At 44.6% G+C, this 18477-nt stretch overlaps 1 protein-coding gene across 1 annotated transcript in view; it reads left to right on the top strand.

Moving 5' to 3' along the window:
* Positions 1 to 18477, top strand: part of LOC132576410 (dynein axonemal heavy chain 6-like) — a 125100-nt gene that overhangs the window by 96421 nt on the left and 10202 nt on the right. Inside the window, exons 12-17 of the mRNA XM_060245563.1 lie at positions 1760 to 1828; positions 2207 to 2393; positions 3758 to 3837; positions 4934 to 5099; positions 6390 to 6479; positions 6764 to 6898. Coding sequence (XP_060101546.1) covers positions 1760 to 1828; positions 2207 to 2393; positions 3758 to 3837; positions 4934 to 5099; positions 6390 to 6479; positions 6764 to 6898 — 727 coding nt within the window. The remainder of the gene's footprint in view (positions 1 to 1759; positions 1829 to 2206; positions 2394 to 3757; positions 3838 to 4933; positions 5100 to 6389; positions 6480 to 6763; positions 6899 to 18477) is intronic.

Below are 18477 nucleotides of genomic sequence, written 5' to 3'. Positions count from 1 at the left end.
AATTGTTCTAGAAAAAACATCCTAAGGCTTTCTTTGTACCTTTCTTTCTCTCTGCAACTGGAATCTTGTGTTGGTGCATGCTGCGGACAGTTCTCTTCAGGCAAAGGAAGTTTTTCTATGTGTGTGTGTTAAGTGCTGTCAAGGGACTTCCAACTTATGTAATATCCTATCACATCTTTGATTTTTTTGTTTTTTTTTCCTGTAACAACAAAATGCTGGGAAGTGGTCTCACAGCATTTGCCAACACTGACCCTGAAAACTGTCTCGGACATTTTGGAATGCAACATGTTGGAGCAGATGTTGTCAAATTGATTTTGCTGCAGTTACTACTAGTTTATACAATAGATGTGCTTTCTCCTGGAACACATCTTGATTATTATAGATGTGCAAGGCTTTTTTTGTAGCAGGAACTCCTTTGCATATTAAGCCACACACCCCTGATGTAGCCAATCCTCCAAGAGCTCACAGAGCTCTTACTACAGGGCCTACTGTAAGCTCCAGGAGGATTGGCTACATCAGGGCTGTGTGGCCTAATATGCAAAGGAGTTCCTGCTACAAAAAAGCCCTGTAAGATGTGTGTGTTTTAAGCACTGTCAAGTCACTTCCAATTTAAAGCAATCCTATGAAATAGCATTCCCCCAAATGTTCTGTTGTTAATAGCCTTGCTCAAGTCTTGCAAACTGAGGGCTGTGGTTTCCTTGATTGAGTCCTTGATGGAACTCAACTTGTACCTAAACATATAGTGTGATTTGGAGCTTGCTTATACATCCTAAAGGCATGGCCGGTGAGTGGAAACAGGCCAAGTAGGCGGCTGCCTAGGGTGCCACTTGGCCTATGGAGTACTGCCAGGCACCCTCTCTCCCCATATGCAGCATGTGTGCTCCTTGGAGCCTGCCTTCCCCAACGAAAAGCAGACTTCATGGAGCGCAGGCGCTGCCTGGCCAGTTTCGCATGGGCAGCACCTGCACAGTGTGCTCCTTGGAGCCTCGCAGGCTCCAAGGACCGCACTGCACAGACATTGCCCGCCACCCCCGCCCAGTCTTCCCGGGCTGTGGGAAGGCCAAGTGGGTTCAGCAGAGCACCCAAGCACTGAGCGTGCTTGGAGCCTGGCTCTGAGCACACCCACTGCCGCCCCAACTTCACTCAGACTTCCTGAGACTTGGGAAACCTGGGCAAAGTCAGGGGGAGGCGTAGCAGCGAGCACACTCAGAGCCCGACTCTGAGTGTGCTCGCTGCCTCCCCGACATTGCCTGGACTTCCCGACACTCAGGAAGCCTGGGCTATGTCGGCGGAGTTTTGGCAGTGAGTTCTGAGCAGCCCACTGCCTGGAAGTCAGGGGCGGGGTGTGGGGCTCTGCCTCGGGCGGCAGAACCCCCAGCATTGGGCCTGCCTGAGGGTCTTTACTGAAAGGCACTTTTAGTGATCCTATTGTTGTAGTAAAACTTTAAAGAATACAGATTTGCAATTGTAATACTGGATTATTTCCCCAGTCATGCTAATACTACAGGATTTTCTCCTGTGAGTGAAAAAGAGAGCACGCATAAAACTGTATATTCTGTAGTTTCTATATTACCAGATTCTCAAGGTTTTTAGGTCTTTATCTAATGAATCTATTTTAAGTATTTCAAATATACATTTTTAGATAAATTAAAACAATATATTTGTATTTTTTCCATTTGTATATGAACTGCATACTGTTAATATGCAATATATCTTCAGAAAGAGATTACTGGAATAACTTGTCTGTCGTTTGCCATAGATTTGTTCTGGAAGGGAAAGAAATGCGGCTGAAACAATCCTGTGGAATCTTTATTACCATGAATCCAGGGTAAATAATAAGAAATCTGTTATTTCTCAATAGCACTAAATGAATGCTAACAAAACAGTTTAACATTTCTGTATTAAACTTACAGCTTTCCATTATTTATTTTCTGCATCAGTCTACATAGCTATTTTTAGAAAGTTAGGCATTTTAATTAGTGCTTCAGTTTTCAACTTAGTTTTCTCTATAAAAGATTTCTTACAGTGGTAGAATTCATGTAATGTACCATAACTATACTTTGGGGAAAGCTACCTGTCTTTATTATTGTGACTGTGTTATATGGTGTTTGTTGTTAAGCATTACATTTACTAATTAGTAATTTGATAAGTGTTCTTATTTCTGATTATAAAAACAAACCAGTGATTTCTTTCCTTTCCTTTTAAGATATAAAGGTCGTGTGGAACTCCCAGACAATTTAAAATCATTATTTCGACCAGTCTCAATGATGGTCCCTGACTATAAACTCATTGCTGAAATAATGCTATTTTCGGAAGGTTTCAAATCAGCAAAATCACTCTCTGGGAAGATAGTAAATCTTTATCAACTTTGTAGCAAACAACTGTCGCAGCAGGTAAAATCTAAAAGCCAAGAAGCATATGCCTCAACAATACATTTCTGCCTCTTTCTTGCCTATTACTCTTGTGATGGGCAGGTGTCTGTCCAGTCCCTAAAGGCAAAACAGCAGATTAGCTGTGATGGGAAGTGCAGCAGCTGACAATTCCTGGTCTGTTTCAGCAAAGGAACAGATGTAGAGGGTGTAGCTCTGTCTCAAAAGCAGTGAAGAGTGGGATTAGCTCCACCTTCAGAAGAGGACAAGATGACCATTTTAGGCCTGTCTCTGGTGATGAGCAGACCTGTAATACTTCACTCTAACTCTGGGGGACTGATGTGGGTAGACTGATGTGTTTACTTGGTGCTTAGGATATAAAAGCCTATCAGAAGCAATCTGGTTCAAGGGAAATGCCCTGAATGATAAAGGGCTGAACAATTACCATTCAGAGGTGGTTTAACATTTAAACCCAAGTCTCATAAATTAGTACTTAAATTCCAACCTGAATCTGTAACTGGTGTATAAATTGCTCAACCAGGCTATTCCTTGACTGAGTTTGGAAGCTTCTTATAGGTGACGCAAAAGTGACCCCCTCCCACAAGTGCCAGTGACTCCAAGGGTTGGGGGAGCCATGTTCTGAGATAACCTTCCTTATTGGTTTACTTAAGTTCCTTTTCCTGTAGTCTAGCAAATGCTCACCAAGGTTTATTAGTCTTTTTCTGCCCATTGTTTGTTATCACTAGCCGCAAATGAGACAGACAGAATCATCTGTTTTTCACCACAAGTCACATAATGTACTCTTCCACCCAGCCCCCAGTTCAAATTGTAAGTTAATGATACTTTTGGATGCATGAAGAGTAAAAATAAAATGATTTTGAGCTTAAATGTACTGTGCGTTGATCATGTCAAGGAGGAGCTCAGCTCTGGCTGGGCCCGGAAGAAGACAAGATTTGTTACATTTTAAAATATTAATAGTACAGTACCAATTTGAAAACTTATCTGACACTAATGGCAAAGTCTAGCTTAGCTAAGTCCAAAGGTAAGCAGACAAGCACAACATCAGGAAGTACTGCTGATGTGATGCAAGAGGTCTTAATTTGCAGTTCTGTGTTTTCCGGTGTATGAGTAAATTTTTGAGTGAGGGTGTTCCCCCTCCCCCCAAAAAACAAATTCTTTATATGCCACAGAGACAATGTTCATTTGTAGAATGTACAGTTGGCCTATACTTCATTGTCACTGCTTAAATTAAAATTTCAGTTCTGGAAGTATTCAACTTGAGATAACATAAAGAGCTAGTCTCTATCTCTGCTTGCCATAATTTTAATACATCTATCTGCAAAGGCAATTAAGAAGAAAAACTAATTCTCTAATTTTATGTTTTCTAGGATCATTATGATTTTGGCATGAGAGCAATAAAAGCTGCTTTAATAAGGGCTGGTCAGAAGATACAAGAGTTAAAAACACAGTAAGCAACACAATTTTTAACTGCTTTATTTTAATTCACAATTACAGTGGGTAAATTGAGCATTAATTAGTGATAACTAGTTATGCTGGAGAACCTGCAAGTTTGATTAATGTTCATTGTCATAGTCACAGTGCAGCCCTATATGGGTACTGCACATGTGCAGGCCCACCATGGGAAAATCTTCTATAGTTCTTAAGAAAGCCCAGGGTGTTACCCAGCTCCAGGCAGTTTGGTTTCAGGACCTTTTCCAAAGGGGATTGATTCATGCCCCCCCCACAACACCCATAATTATTTGTCTGACTGGCAAGACTTAACTAGGTCTGGCTGGTTGCACCTATTCAGCTAGGGGAGGTGGGGTGGGGAGTGAATGCCTTCACTTGCGCTGGTGGGAAGACAGCAGGGGCACTCTCCCAGAGCCTCTTTCTAGAGTCCATTGTGTTTTCCCTCACAACGGGCCTTATTCCTAGTAGTGCAAACATGTTTATGAAATACATTTCAGCTCATCACAGTTTAGAACTGGAAGGAGGTGACACTCATTAGGATTAAAATTTAGTCTCTATCTCATATGGCTAAACTCTAAATCACTATAATACCATCTCAGAAGAAAAAAAAAACACTTAATATATTGGATGAATCATATAAGTCTGTTTGTAGAATATTTTGTTTGACCAGAATCTGGAAATGGATGGGAAGAGTGAGCTGCTTATCATTAGAGCAACTGGGGAAACTGCTTTTTTCTGCACAAAGAAACAAGAAAGATAATTGCTAACTGAAATATGCAAAAGAACTAAGGAAATTAAAAGCAAAAAAATGTTCCAAATATGGGAAACCTAACCATATGTCATCACTGAACTTTGGAATATTTGGGTTGTTATTTTATTTTGGTTTCAACTGGAAATGTTTTTGAACTATTATTGTAAGCTACTTTGAACCATGAGTAATGGAAGGATAGAAATGTTTTAATAAAATAAATATATTTTATTAAGAATTAAAACAACGATGGCATTGTTATATTATAGTACTGACCAATAAATAATTATTTACTGTAAGACTTGTAAAATTATAATTACTAGATTTGTTTTTTTAATAAAAACAGTAATACAAGGCTTTCAGAGGTAGAAGAAACTTTTGTCATAATCAGTGTGCTGAAAGAAGCCAATTTACCAAAATTCCTTGTTGAGGACATTTCACTATTTGAGGATATTTTGACAGATCTATTTCCAGGAATGAATGTTCCAAAAGTAGATCTGCTACAACTAGAGGTAATACAGTAAGCATGGTTTTTCATAGTATGGTGCCTTTCTGTTAGGGTTGCCAGGTCTTTTTCTTTTACCAGTGGGAGGAGAGAGGGGCTCCACCCCAAACAGTGATGTCACCATGCAGCATTAGCAACATGATGACATCTTGTGGAAGTGACATAATTGTATCAGGATGTTGCATGGGGACAGTTTTGCTCTTAAACAATAGAGTTTTGCTCTCAAACCACAGAGCAGAGTTTTACCTTCAAAATTGTTCTCAAACTGTTGAATTTTGCCCTCAAACCAGAGCATCTCTGTGCGACATGCCCAGTATGATGACATCACTCCCATGTGACATCATCATACCGGGATGTCTGTGTTTGAGGGCAGGATTTCTCCTGCCAGTCAGCTGACTGGTGGTGGGGAGAAGTCCCCAAAAGTGAGAGAACCGCTGTTTGGACCTGGAACTGGCAACCCTACTTTCTGATAACTGAGGAATCTTCCTTTCATTGAAGACATCTTCTGTAAACTGAATGAATCATATGATTAACTACAGGTTACATTGTTTGGCAAGTTGGGTTGTGGTTACCTGAACCCAATATATACTATCTCTAGTCACATAGAAGCTATGGGTACCTTTCCCCATAGTTTCTGTGTGACTAAAGTTTGAAGTTTAAATTTTAATAATTGCAGAAGATCCAGTACATGGGCCTTTAGCATCAAGAATGGTTTGACATTGGGTTCCCAGCCTCCAGGTGAGGCCTGGATATCTCTCAGAATTGCAGCTGATCTGCAGATTACGGAGATCAGTTCCCCTGGAGGAAACAGCTGCTTTGGAGGTTGGAGTCTTTGGCATACCCTGCTGAGTTCCCTCCTCCTCCCAAATCCTGACCTCCTCAGGTTCTATGCCCAAATCTTTAGGCATTTCCATACTTTGAGTTGGCAGCCCTAGTTTGGCAACAGAAGTTTTCTGCTTGGCACAGGATTCAGGGGAGGTCATTATGTAGAAAAATAATGTTTTATTTTGTAACATTTTTGTTTATTTTCAATATTTCAGTAAATTCTCTGTACTGTTGTAATAAACCTGGTTATTGAATGCTAAGTTTAAATTCATATGGCAGGACTGGGGGGGGGGGGAATCTTAAGCAGATTCATTTATTCAAAGTATAGTTTATTTTCTTTAAAGTTTAATTTGGGGGATTTGGGTGGCACATTTTCTTCATTTTAAGGGCAATGACAGACAAATATGAGCAATTATTTTATTTTCATTTGTTGTGGATGTAATTTTACCCATAGCTATTGTTTTTATCTCAGAAGGCAATATCTGTTGCAGTACAGCAGTTATGTTTGCAGCCTTGGGCAAGTCAAATAGAGAAGGTTATGCAGTTTTACAACCAAATTATGGTAAGTACCACAAAGCATTGATTTATATGGAAAGTCATGGCATTTAGATATGATATATTGCACTATTTAAAATTTATAAAGATATTATTACAGCCATTATATTTCAGTAACAGCAAACAGCAGAAATGGCTAAGTATTGCAATAAAAGTTACTGAGAAAAATAGCAAATTTATATTCCTAATCTAAAAAATGCATGCTTTGAGTTTAACATATGTTTACTAAGACACCATAGTATTCTAAGAAATATTAAAGTTCCAGATTGCTCATTACAACTATCTTTTTAGGTTCATGTTGGCGTAATGCTAGTAGGCCCTACAGGTGGAGGAAAGACTACCATTAGAATAATTTTGGAAAGAGCCTTGATAATCTTACCATTACTAGATTCTGAAAGTCTTACAAAACTGGATGCTATTTTACAGGTAAGGGGATTAATTTCAGGACCTACATCTTGTTATTAGGGTACATATATCTGGAACATAAGAAGTGCCCTGCTGGATCAGAGTAGTGGTCCATCTAATCCAGCATCCTGACTCATACTGTGGCCAATTAGTTTCTCTAGCAATTGGGCATAAAGGCCAAGGCCTGATGTTGCCTACTGGCTCTGGGATTTGGAAGCTTAGTGCTTCTGAATCTGGAAGTTCCCCTCAATCACTATGGCTAGTAGCCATTGACAGACTTATCCTCTATGAATCTATCTAATCTCCTTTTAAAGTTTATTTCTGTGGTCATCACTACACCTTCTGGAAGCAAATTCCAGATTTTAATTACTCTCTGATTATAGTAATATTTCCATTTGTCCATCATGAACCTACTGCACATCAGTTTTATTGGTTGAGTTCTATTATTTTGGGAGAAGAAAAAATTTCTCTTTGTCAGCTCTCTCCACCCCATGCATAATATTATAAACTGCTATCCTCACTTAGTCATCTCTTTTCTAAACTGACAATTCCCAGACTCATCAGCCTTTCTTCATAGGACTTGGTCTCCAGACCAGTGTTCCCTCTGAGCTGAGTTAGTGTGAGCTAGCTCATAGATTTTTTAGCCTCTGGCTCATTCATTGAGCCTCTTAACTCAAGAAAAATGGCCCCAGAACAAACTAAATTATGCAGTAGCTCACAAGTCTCCACAGCTCACCTCACCATCTTCATTGCCTTCCTCTGAACATGATCCAGCTTCTCTGTATCCTTCTTAAAATGTGGTGCCCAAAACTGAACACAATACTCTAGGTGAGATTTAACCAGAGCAGAGTAAAGTGATACCATCACTTCCCATGATCTGGACATTATACTTCTGTTGATATAGAACAAAACTGAATTTGCCTTTTTAGCCACTGCATCACACTGCTGACTCATGTTCAGCGTATGACCCACTAAGCCCCCTAGATCCTTTTCACACATACTACTGCCAAGACATGTCTCCCCCATCCTATAATTATGCATCAGATTTTACCTGCCTAAGCATACAACTTTACATTTATCCCTGCTAAAATTCATTTTACTTGTTTATCCCAGTTTTCCAGCCTGTCAGGATCATCCTGTTGTATCCTGTTTCTGTCTCCTACTGTATTTTCAACGCCTTCCAATTTAGTATCATCTGCAAATTTAATAAGTATTCCCTCTATTCCTTCATCCAAATCATTGATAAAGATGTTGAACAAAACAGGTCCCAGGACAGATCCTTGAGACACTCCACTTGTCACTCCTCTCCAAGAGGATGAGGAACCATTCACAAGCACTCTTTGGGTGCAATCTGTCAACCAGTTACAGATTCACCTAACAGTAACAGGATCCAAACCACATTTTACCAACTTGTCAACAAGGATAGTATGTGGAACCTTATCAAAAGCCTTACTGAAATCAAGCTAAACTATGTCTACAGCATTCCCCTGATCCAGCAAAGCAGTCACTTTCTCAAAAAAGAGATCAGGTTAGTCTGACATGACTTGTTCTTGAGAAACCCATGCTGGCTCTTAGTAATCAGCCATCCTTTCTAAATGTTCCAGGACTTAATGTTTGATGATTTATTCTCAACTGTTCCAGCTGACGGGTCAGTAGCTACCCAGATCGTCCTTTTTCCTCTTCTTGAAGATGGGGACAACATTTGCCCACCTCCTGTCTTCTGAGACCTCATCTGCTTTTCAAGAATTCTCAAAAATATTGGCCAGAGGCTCAGAAATTATGTCCGCAAGGTCTTTTAGTACCCTTGTATGCAGTGCATTTGGCCCTGAGGGCTTAGTTTCATTTAAAGAAACTAGGTTTTATGTACTACCCTAATGCTGATCCTAGGCTTCAACTCCCTTCCCTGATCATAGGTTCTGTTTTGCCATGTTGAACACCATTTTCCTCACAAGAGAAGACGGAGAAAAATAGGAATTGAGCAGTTCTGCCCACTCTTCATCTCCTGCTACAATTTCACTTTCCTGTCCCCACTTTCTTGTCCTACCATGTAATTGCTCTTTTTCTTACTTTGCACACAAAAAAATAACCCTTTTTTGTTGTTTTCAGCATCTCTCACTAGCCTAAGCTCATACTGAGTTTTAGCTTTCCTAAGTCTTTCTCTACAAGTACTTTTAATTTTATATTCATCCTTGGTTATAGGACCCTCCTTCCATTTTCTAAATGAGTCTCTTTTTTATTTCTCAAGTTTTTAGAGAGCTGTTTATGGAGCCACCATGACTTCTTTAGACCCCTTCCATTTTTCCTTCTCATAGAAATCATTTGTGGTTGTGCCTTCAATATTTCACTTTTAAAAAACTCTACTCCTCTTGAACTCCCTTCTTTTTAAGTATTTCTGACCATGGGGTTTTACCCAGCATAAATATAAGTTTTTCAAAGTTTGCTTTCCTGAAGTCTAACCTATACATCTGACTACATTCAACTTCTCCCTTTCTCAGGACTGTAAATTCCAAGATCACATGGTCACTACTACCCAGGGTACCCACAACTTCCATCTCATCAACCAATCCTTCCTTTTTGGTGAGAATCAAGTCCAAGATAGCAGATCCCCTTGTTTCCTTCTCCACTGTAATTTTTAACCAGACTGCTCAGCAATTTCATCGAATGCCCATAACTTCTTGTATTGTGAGAAAGGGAGAAAAGGACTTCTTTCTCCATCCCATGCATTATCTTGTAAACCTCTATCACGTCACCCCGCAGTCGACGTTTCTCCAAGCTAAAGAGCCCCAAGCGTTTTAACCTCTCTTCATAGGGAAAGTGTTCCAACCCTTTAATCATTCTGGTTGCCCTTTAATGCACTTTTTCCAATGCTATAATATCCTTTTTGAGGTGCGGTGACCAGAATTGCACAAAGTATTCCAGATAAGATCTCACCATCGATTTATACAGGGGCATTATGATTCTGGCTGATTTGTTTTCAATTCCCTTCCTAATAATTCCCATCATGGCATTAGCTTTTTTATTGCAATCACACACTGTCTTGACATTTTCAGTGAGTTATCTACCACGACCCCAAGATCTCTCTCTTGGTCAGTCTCTGCCAGTTCACACCCCATCAACTTGTATTTGTAGCTGGGATTCTTGGCCCCAATGTGCATTACTTTGCACTTGGCCACATTGAACCTCATCTGCCACGTTGAAGCCCACTCACCCAGCCTCAACAGATCCCTTTGGAGTTCCTCACAATCCTTTCTGGTTCTCACCACCCTGAACAATTTAGTGTCATCTGCAAACTTGGCCACTTCACTGCTCACTCCCAACTCCAAACCATTTATGAACAAGTTAAAGGGCATGGGACCCAGTACTGAGCCCTGCGGCACTCCATTGCTTACCGTCATCCAGTGCGAAGACTGCCCATTTATACTCACTCTCTGCTCCCTATTAATTAGCCAGTTTTTGATCCACAAGAAGACCTGTCCTTTTACTCCATAACTCTCGAGCTTTCTAAGGTTCTTTGATGAGGAACTTTATCAAAAGCTTTCTGGAAGTCAAGGTAAACAACATCTATTGGGTCTCCTTTGTCCACATGTTTGTTCACCCCCTCAAAGAACTGTAACAGGTTAGTGAGGCAAGATCTTCCCTTACAAAACCCATGCGGAGTCTTCCTCAATAACCCGTGTTCATCAATGTGCCTTCTCATTCTGTCCTTGATAATGCTTTCTACCCACTTTCCCAGTATTGACGTCAGACTGACTGGCCTGTAATGCCCCGGATCTCCTCTGGAACCCTTTTTAAAATGGGGGTGACATTTGCTACCTTCCAGTCCTCAGGAATAGAGGCAGATTTCAATGAAAGATTACATATTTTTGTCTGAAGATCCACAAGTTCAACTGAGCTGCCTTGGCGGGAAGGGCGGGATATAAATTGAAATAAACTGAAACTTTGAGTTCTTTCAGAACTCTTGGATGTCTGCCATCCGTACCTGGTGACTTATTAGTTTTTTAATTCATCTATCAGTTGTAGGACTTCCTCTCTTGTCACCTCAATGTGACTCAAGTCTTTCAACACCCCTTCCAAAATTAGTGGTTCTGGAGCGGGCAAACACTTCTTGTCTTCCATAGTGAAGACAGAGGCAAAAAATGCATTCAGCTTCTCAGCCATTTCCCTATCCTCCTTCAGTAATCCTTTTACCCCTTGGTTATCCAAGGGCCCCACTGCCTCCCTGGCTGGTTTCCTGCTTCTAATATATTTGAAGAAATTTTTTTGTTGGCCTTTATGTTCTTTGCAATATGCTCCTCATAGTCCCTTTTTTCCTGCCTGATCACAGTCTTGCATTTGATTTGCCACATCCTGTGTTCACTTTTATTAATCTCACTTGGACTAGCTTTCCACTGCTTAAAGGAGTCCTTCTTACCTTTTACAGCTTCCATTACTTTGTTTGTTAACCATGCAGGCCTTTTCTTATACCTGTTTGTGCCTTTCTTAACTTGTGGTATATATTTTATCTGAGCTTTTAGGATTGTAGTTTTAAATAGCCTCCAAGCTTCCCCAAGGGTTTTGACTGAATTTACCTTTCCTTTCAGTTTCCTCTTCACGTGCCCCCTCATCTCAGAGAATTTACCCCTTTTAAAGTTAAACGTGGTCGTGCTGGTCTTTTGGGGCAACTCTCTATTTATACAAAAGGTGAAATCAACAACATTATGGTCACTGCTCCCAAGCGGTGCGATCACTTTTACATCTCTGACAAAGTCTTGGGCATTACTTACTACCAAATCCAGGATCGCCCCACCTCTGGTAGGTTCTGAGACCATCAGCTTCATAGCACAGTCATTGAGAGCATCAAGAAACTCAATCTCTTTCTCTCGACCAGAACACATATTGACCCAATCAATCTGCGGGTAGTTAAAATCACCTATTATGACACAGTTTTTTTGTCTAGCCACTATCTTTAATCCTTCCATCATATTATAATCGTCCTCTATCTTTTGATTTGGTGGGCGGTAATGAACTCCCATAGTTAAATTTCCTTTTGGCCCCTCTGTTTCATCCAAAGCATTTCTAGAAGGGAATCTAATTCTCTGACCTCAGTCTTACTGGACCATATACCCTCTCTGACATACAGAGCCACCCCACCTCCAACCCTTTCCTCCCTATCCTTCCGATATAACTTATATCCAGGAATCATCATGTCCCACTGATTCTCCTCATTGCACCAAGTTTCTGAAATTCCCATAATGTCTAAGTTTTCTTCCAACACTAAACATTCCAACTCACCAATTTTACTTCGAACACTTCTAGCATTTGCATACAAACATCTCTGATTTCCCAGGTAAGTTAGGCCTGCAACCTTCCTCCTGTCGCCTCGAGACTTTGACAGACAGTCCATACTGTTTGTTACCATCTCAGTGGACAACTCTGATCCGTTCCGTTACCCAGTAGAAAAGTAACAGCTAACCCTTCATCTCTTTGAGATGAGTCCTCCCGAACCAGAGACATTTCATCTCCTGTCGGCTTTCCCCTAGGATTTAGTTTAAAAACTGCTCTGCCACCTTTTTGATTTTAAGCGCCAGCACCCTGGTTCCATCTTGGGACAAGTGGAGACCGTCTCTTTTTTACAGCTTACACTTTTTCCAGAAAGCATTCCAGTGCCTAATAAACTTAAACCCTTCCTCCTTACACCATCGTCACACATTGAGACTTCTAATTTGTGCCTGTCTCTCAAGCCCTGCACGTGGTACATGTAGCACTTCTGAGAAGGCTACCTTGGAGGTCCTGGTCTTAAGTCTCCCACCTAGCAGCCTAAATTTTTCCTCCAGGACCTCACGACTGCATTTCCCCACATCGTTGGTGCCAACATGCACCAGGACCACTGGTTCCTCCCCAGCACTGTCTATCAGCCTATCTACTACACGTGTAATGTCTGCTACCTTCGCACAAGGCAGGCAAGTCACCATACGGTTAGTACGCGGTTTTGCCACCCAGCTGTCTACTTGCCTAAGGATTGAATCACCAACTACCAAGACCCTCCTCTCTCCCTGCCCAGAGATGGTTCCTTGGCACGAAAGGATTTCTGCTCACCAACTGATGAAGAGGTCCCTTCTGAGGGCGCATTCCCCTTATCTGCAGCTAGGTGCCATGTTCCCTCTTGACTCTCATGCTCCCTGGCAGCAACGGGGCTGCCACGTTCAGAGCGGGACACATCTAATACGTCCCCGAGAGTCTTCCCTGAGTGCCTATCTGACTATCTCTGCTTCTCCAGGTCAGTCACCTCAGCCTCAAGGGTACAAACTTGTTCCCTGAGGACCAGGCGCTCCTTGCATCGAGCACACACCCAAGACTTCTGTCCTGTGGGCAGATAGTCATACATGTGACACTCAGTGCAAAACACTGGAAAGCCCCCACCTCCCCTGCTGGCATTCTACCTTCATGATAGCTTTTTAAAAATATATACAGTCCCCTTTAAATCCTGTTTGTTTATATGGGTCCCCTTCTTACCTTATTGGGAGCACAAGGAAATTAGGGATCTGGGTTCCTGGTCCTTACACAGCCCCCAGGCTAAGAGCCACAGGCCAAGGGCCTTTTAGCTCTCTGGCAAGGCTCAGCTTAATAATGGGGAACACAGCCACTCCTAATCAATCAGCAACAATGACCTTCACCTTCAGCCTACTCAAACCAAACAGACAGCAGTTCCCCAGCAACCACAAACTCAGAATTTTCCGCAGTCACACAAACTCAGAAATTCTCAGCAACTTCCCCAGCTGCTTACCGTTATATCAATTATTCTCTGCTCTATCTCAGAGCTTCTCTGCTCTCTCCTATTAAGTCATAGTTCTCTTCCTGTATCAGGACTTCAAGTTCCTCCTGTTTCCCACACTCTGTGCCTTAGTGTAGAGACATTGGAATTCATGTTTTTGTTTATGTACCTGCAAGTTAATGTTACTTAGCATACCTGCCGCTCCTCACACAAGTTTAACATTTTTATCTCCAATTATTGGCATCATACTATGCTTTGAATTAACGTCTCACTCCCCCATACAATTTAGTTTAAAGCCTTTCTTATTAGGTTAGCTAGGTTCTTACCAAACACGCTTTTTCCTACCTTTGTGAGGTGCAAACCATCTCCCAATAGAAGACCACCATCTCGAAAGCGTAAATCATGGTGCAAAAATCCAAACATGTTTTTGTGGACCTCCCTTCTTCTGTGTAGATGACTGGGAAAGGCAATGGCAAATCACCCCGTAAAAAGTCTGCCGTGAAAACGTTGTGAAAGTAACGTCACCCCAGAGTCGGAAATGACTGGTGCTTGCACAGGGGACCTTTCCTTTCCTTCTTCTGTGGGTTGAAATCTTGGCAGAATCCAGTTCTGATTCTGCCTGCGTGCTGCATATTCATTACTAATTTGTAAGAGACTTATATCTGTCCATTTTTGCTGACATCATGTTTTAACAACTGAGGTGATGACTCTGCCTTTCTGCATTCTGCATTTTAATCAACTTATCTCATTGGTTATACACACTGACCAGAAGCCAAAATGACCCTAGACGGGATGTACTAAAACGAATGACAACATGGTCCATAGGAAATAGCAGAGCCTGGATGGTCCATAGGATCTCAGTCTCAGTCTGCCTCCCCCAACTGAGTGGGGAAGGAATACTGCTGCATTTTATATGAGCCAGCCTTGTGCAGGGTAAGTTCTTCCAATTTTGCAGTCATAAGAACATAAGAGAAGCCATGTTAGATCAGGCCAATGGCCCATCCAGTCCAACATTCTGTGTCACACAGCGGCCAAATATATATATATATATATATAAATATATATATATATACACACACACACACACACACACACACACATACACACTGTGGCTAATAGCCACTGATGGACCTCTGCTCCATATTTTTATCTAACCCCCTCTTGAAGGTGGCCATGCTTGTGGCCGCCACCACCTCCTGTGGCAGTGAATTCCACATGTTAATCACCCTTTGGGTGAAGAAGTACTTCCTTTTATCCGTTTTAACCTGTCTGCTCAGCAATTTCATCGAATGCCCACGAGTTCTCGTATTGTGAGAAAGGGAGAAAAGTACTTCTTTCTCTACTTTCTCCATCCCATGCATTATCTTGTAAACCTCTATCATGTCACCCCTCAGTCGACGTTTCTCCAAGCTAAAGAGCCCTAAGCGTTTCAACCTTTCTTCATAAGGAAGGTGTTCCAGCCCTTTAATCATTCTAGTTGCCCTTTTCTGAACTTTCTCCAATGCTATAATATCCTTTTTGAGGTGCGGCGACCAGAACTGCGCACAGTACTCCAAATGAGACCGCACCATCGATTTATACAGGGGCATTATGATACTGGCTGATTTGTTTTCAATTCCCTTTCTAATAATTCCCAACATGGCGTTGGCCTTTTTTATTGCAAACGCACACTGCCTTGACATTTTCAGTGAATTATCTACCACGACCCAAGATCTCTCTCTTGGTCAGTCTCTGCCAGTCACAACTTCTGCCAGCCTTGCAGCAGTTTGCATGCACTTCTCAGTAGTGATAGGGGCTGCTGTCTCTCAGTGGCTACCACCTACCTTGAGCAGGACTGCCTGTGGGTTGGAGAGGCCCATCAGGGGCAGGCCCATAAACACTTTTCCCAGAGGCTGTAATGGTCAATATGCCCTTTGCAATGACTCATGTTGTTGTATCTTGTGGTTGTTTTCTTCAGACTTCTAAGGAGATACGTGCTATTATCTCTGCTAACTTCCTTTTCAGTTTTTGGAGCTCTTTTTAGTTAATTCACAATCACTAATCTTGCTGTAGTGTATCAGTAACAACATGCGACCAGGCGCGGGGGCAACTGGGCTGTCCCAGACGCCCCAGCGCCGGGCGCGGAATCCCCCGCCAATCAACAGCTGTGGCGGGAAGTTCAACCGGTCAGGATTGGCCTGACCGGCCCAGTAGGCTGTACCGGGAATTGTATATAAGTGGGACCCGGCCCGCGTGTTCCCTCTCTTGCAACGTGCTCCTAATAAACTATGTTGCCCTACTCTCGTCTCCGCTTCGAGTACGTTACACTGGCGACGAAGGTGGGATACTAGCCTCATCGGCTACGAAGGAGACCAAGGGCACCACCGGCCACGTCCGCCGCTGCAGCCACCATGGCCAGCCAGGGCGGAAACACCGGTCACGTCGAGCCGTTCGACCCCGCGAATCCAGAGGCCTGGGAATCCTACCTGGAACGGGTCGAATGCTACCTGAGGGCCAACAAGGTCACGGAGGACAGCATGAAGAGGGACGTTCTCCTGAGCGTCTGCGGGGCGGCCACGTTCGAGATCGCCAAGGGTCTCTCGGCCCCCGCCCGCCTCACGGAGAAGTCCTTTGCCGAGGTCAGCAGACTCCTCACCGGCCACTTCTTACCTCAGCCTTCACGGGTGGCCCGCCGGTTCCTGTTCCACAGAAGGGACCAGGCGGCCGGAGAATCGGCCGCCGACTACTTGGCGGCCCTCCGCAGGATCGCCGGGAACTGCAACTTCCCCCAGCTGGAAGACACCCTGGCCGATCGCTTCACGTGGGGCCTCCGCGACGAGAGGCTCCAGCAGAAGCTCTTCGCCAAAGAAGAACTCACCCTCCAGAGTGCCTTCAACGAAGCAGTGGCGTTCGAGAGGACCGCAAGGACCTTCCCCAAGGCTCGGGCAGACACCGTCCACCGCGAGGAGCTGGACCACGACCGTCCAGAGGAGGAAGAAGCCTACCAGCTGCGCCGCCCACCCGGGCCACACAGCCGAGCAGCCCAATGCCCCCGAGCGTCCGAACGACCCCCAGCGACGGAGAGGGTCCCCGCCACCAAGTGCGCCAGCTGCGGCGACCCCCGCGACAGGAGGGACTGCCAGTACCGGACCTGGGACTGCTGGAGCTGCAGGAAGACAGGCCACATCGCACGGGCCTGCCGGCCCAAGCCCAACCGGTGGAAGCCGACCACGCATCACAAGTCGGCGGAGTTCCACTCCACAGACTCTACGTCCCTTCAGGTACTGAACTTGCCCCTCGCCACCCCCGACAAAATTAAAATGGCGGTCCTCATAGAAGGGAGCCCCTGCCAAATGGAGGTGGACTTGGGTTCCTCCATCTCCATCATAGCGGAGGAAACCCTGAGGAAACTGTGCCCCCGCCAATGGCTGCAACTAAGGCCGGCGGACTTCATACTCCGGGACTTCCAGAAGAATCCGGTGCAAATTGTGGGGTGGGCGCGGGTGCAAGTCGAGCGAGGGCCCTTCTACGGCCCGCTGGACATCCTGGTGGTAAAGCGCCAGCTTACCACCCTGCTAGGACTGGCGTGGTTCAAACCCTTGGGGATCCGCTTGGAGGGGGTGGGGCAAACCCTAACGCCCAGAGGGTTCGGGGAAATATGCCGAGAGTTCCCGGACGTGTTCGATGGGTCCCTGGGGAGCTACAAGGGGCCAGCTATTTCCCTACCACTAGACCCCACAGTCAGGCCGATTATGCTCAAGGCGAGGAGGGTCCCGTTCGCCTTGAAGCCTAAAATAGAGGCAGAGCTAGACCGCCTCACGGCCCAAGGTGTCCTCGAGCCGGTGGACTACGCCACCTGGGAAACCCCCATCGTAACCCCCATCAAGCCAAACTGGGAGGTGCGGATCTGTGCCGATTATAAATGCACCATTAATAAGGCACTACAGGACAACCCCTATCCAGTGCCGGTGGTGAGCCACGTCCTGGCCGCCCTAGCGGGATCTAAGATATTTGGGAAGCTAGACCTGGCACAGGCCTACCAGCAGCTCCCAGTAGACAACAAGACGGCGGAGGCCCAAACGATCGTGACGCACAGGGGGGCCTTCCGGGTGAAGAGGCTACAGTTTGGGGTTAGCGTCGCTCCGGGAATTTTCCAGAGCATAATGGACACTCTCCTTAAAGGGATCCCAGGAGTCCAGCCGTTCTTCGATGACGTTTTAGTCGCCGCCCCGGACCCCGAAGAATTCGGCAACTGCCTTCGAGAGGTGCTCCGCCGGTTCCAGGCAGCGGGGCTCAAGGTTAAGAGGGAGAAATGCTTGCTGGGGGTCCCACGGGTGGAGTTCCTGGGGTTCGCCATAGACGCAGCAGGAATCCACCCAACGGAAGAAAAGACCCGAGCCATCGTGCAAGCCCCGGCCCCCACGTGTAAAGCGGAGCTACAAAGCTTCTTGGGGGTGCTCAACTTTTACCATTCATTCCTCCCCCACAAGGCAGCCCTGGCAGAGCCCCTCCACCGGCTGCTGGACAAAAAAGCCCCTTGGGTTTGGGGCAAACGACAGGCCGCCGTGTTTCAGGCGGTCAAGGATGTCCTGGTGTCCAATGCGGTACTCCACCATTTTGACGAGGCCCTCCCCGTCATCCTGGCCTGCGATGCGTCGCCTTATGGGGTGGGAGCAGTCCTGGGGCACCAGCTTCCGGACGGGAGGGAGGTACCGGTCGCTTACTACTCCCGCACACTCACTCCAGCCGAGCGCAACTACGCGCAGATAGATAAGGAGGCCCTGGCAATCATGGCGGGGGTCCGCAAGTTCCATGAGTATCTATACGGGAGAAGGTTCACCATTGCCACGGACCACAAGCCCCTCTTAGG

The sequence above is a fragment of the Heteronotia binoei genome, chromosome 1 (assembly GCF_032191835.1).
Source record: "Heteronotia binoei isolate CCM8104 ecotype False Entrance Well chromosome 1, APGP_CSIRO_Hbin_v1, whole genome shotgun sequence".
NCBI lineage: Eukaryota > Metazoa > Chordata > Lepidosauria > Squamata > Gekkonidae > Heteronotia > Heteronotia binoei.
This window is presented reverse-complemented; position numbering and strand designations above follow the sequence as displayed.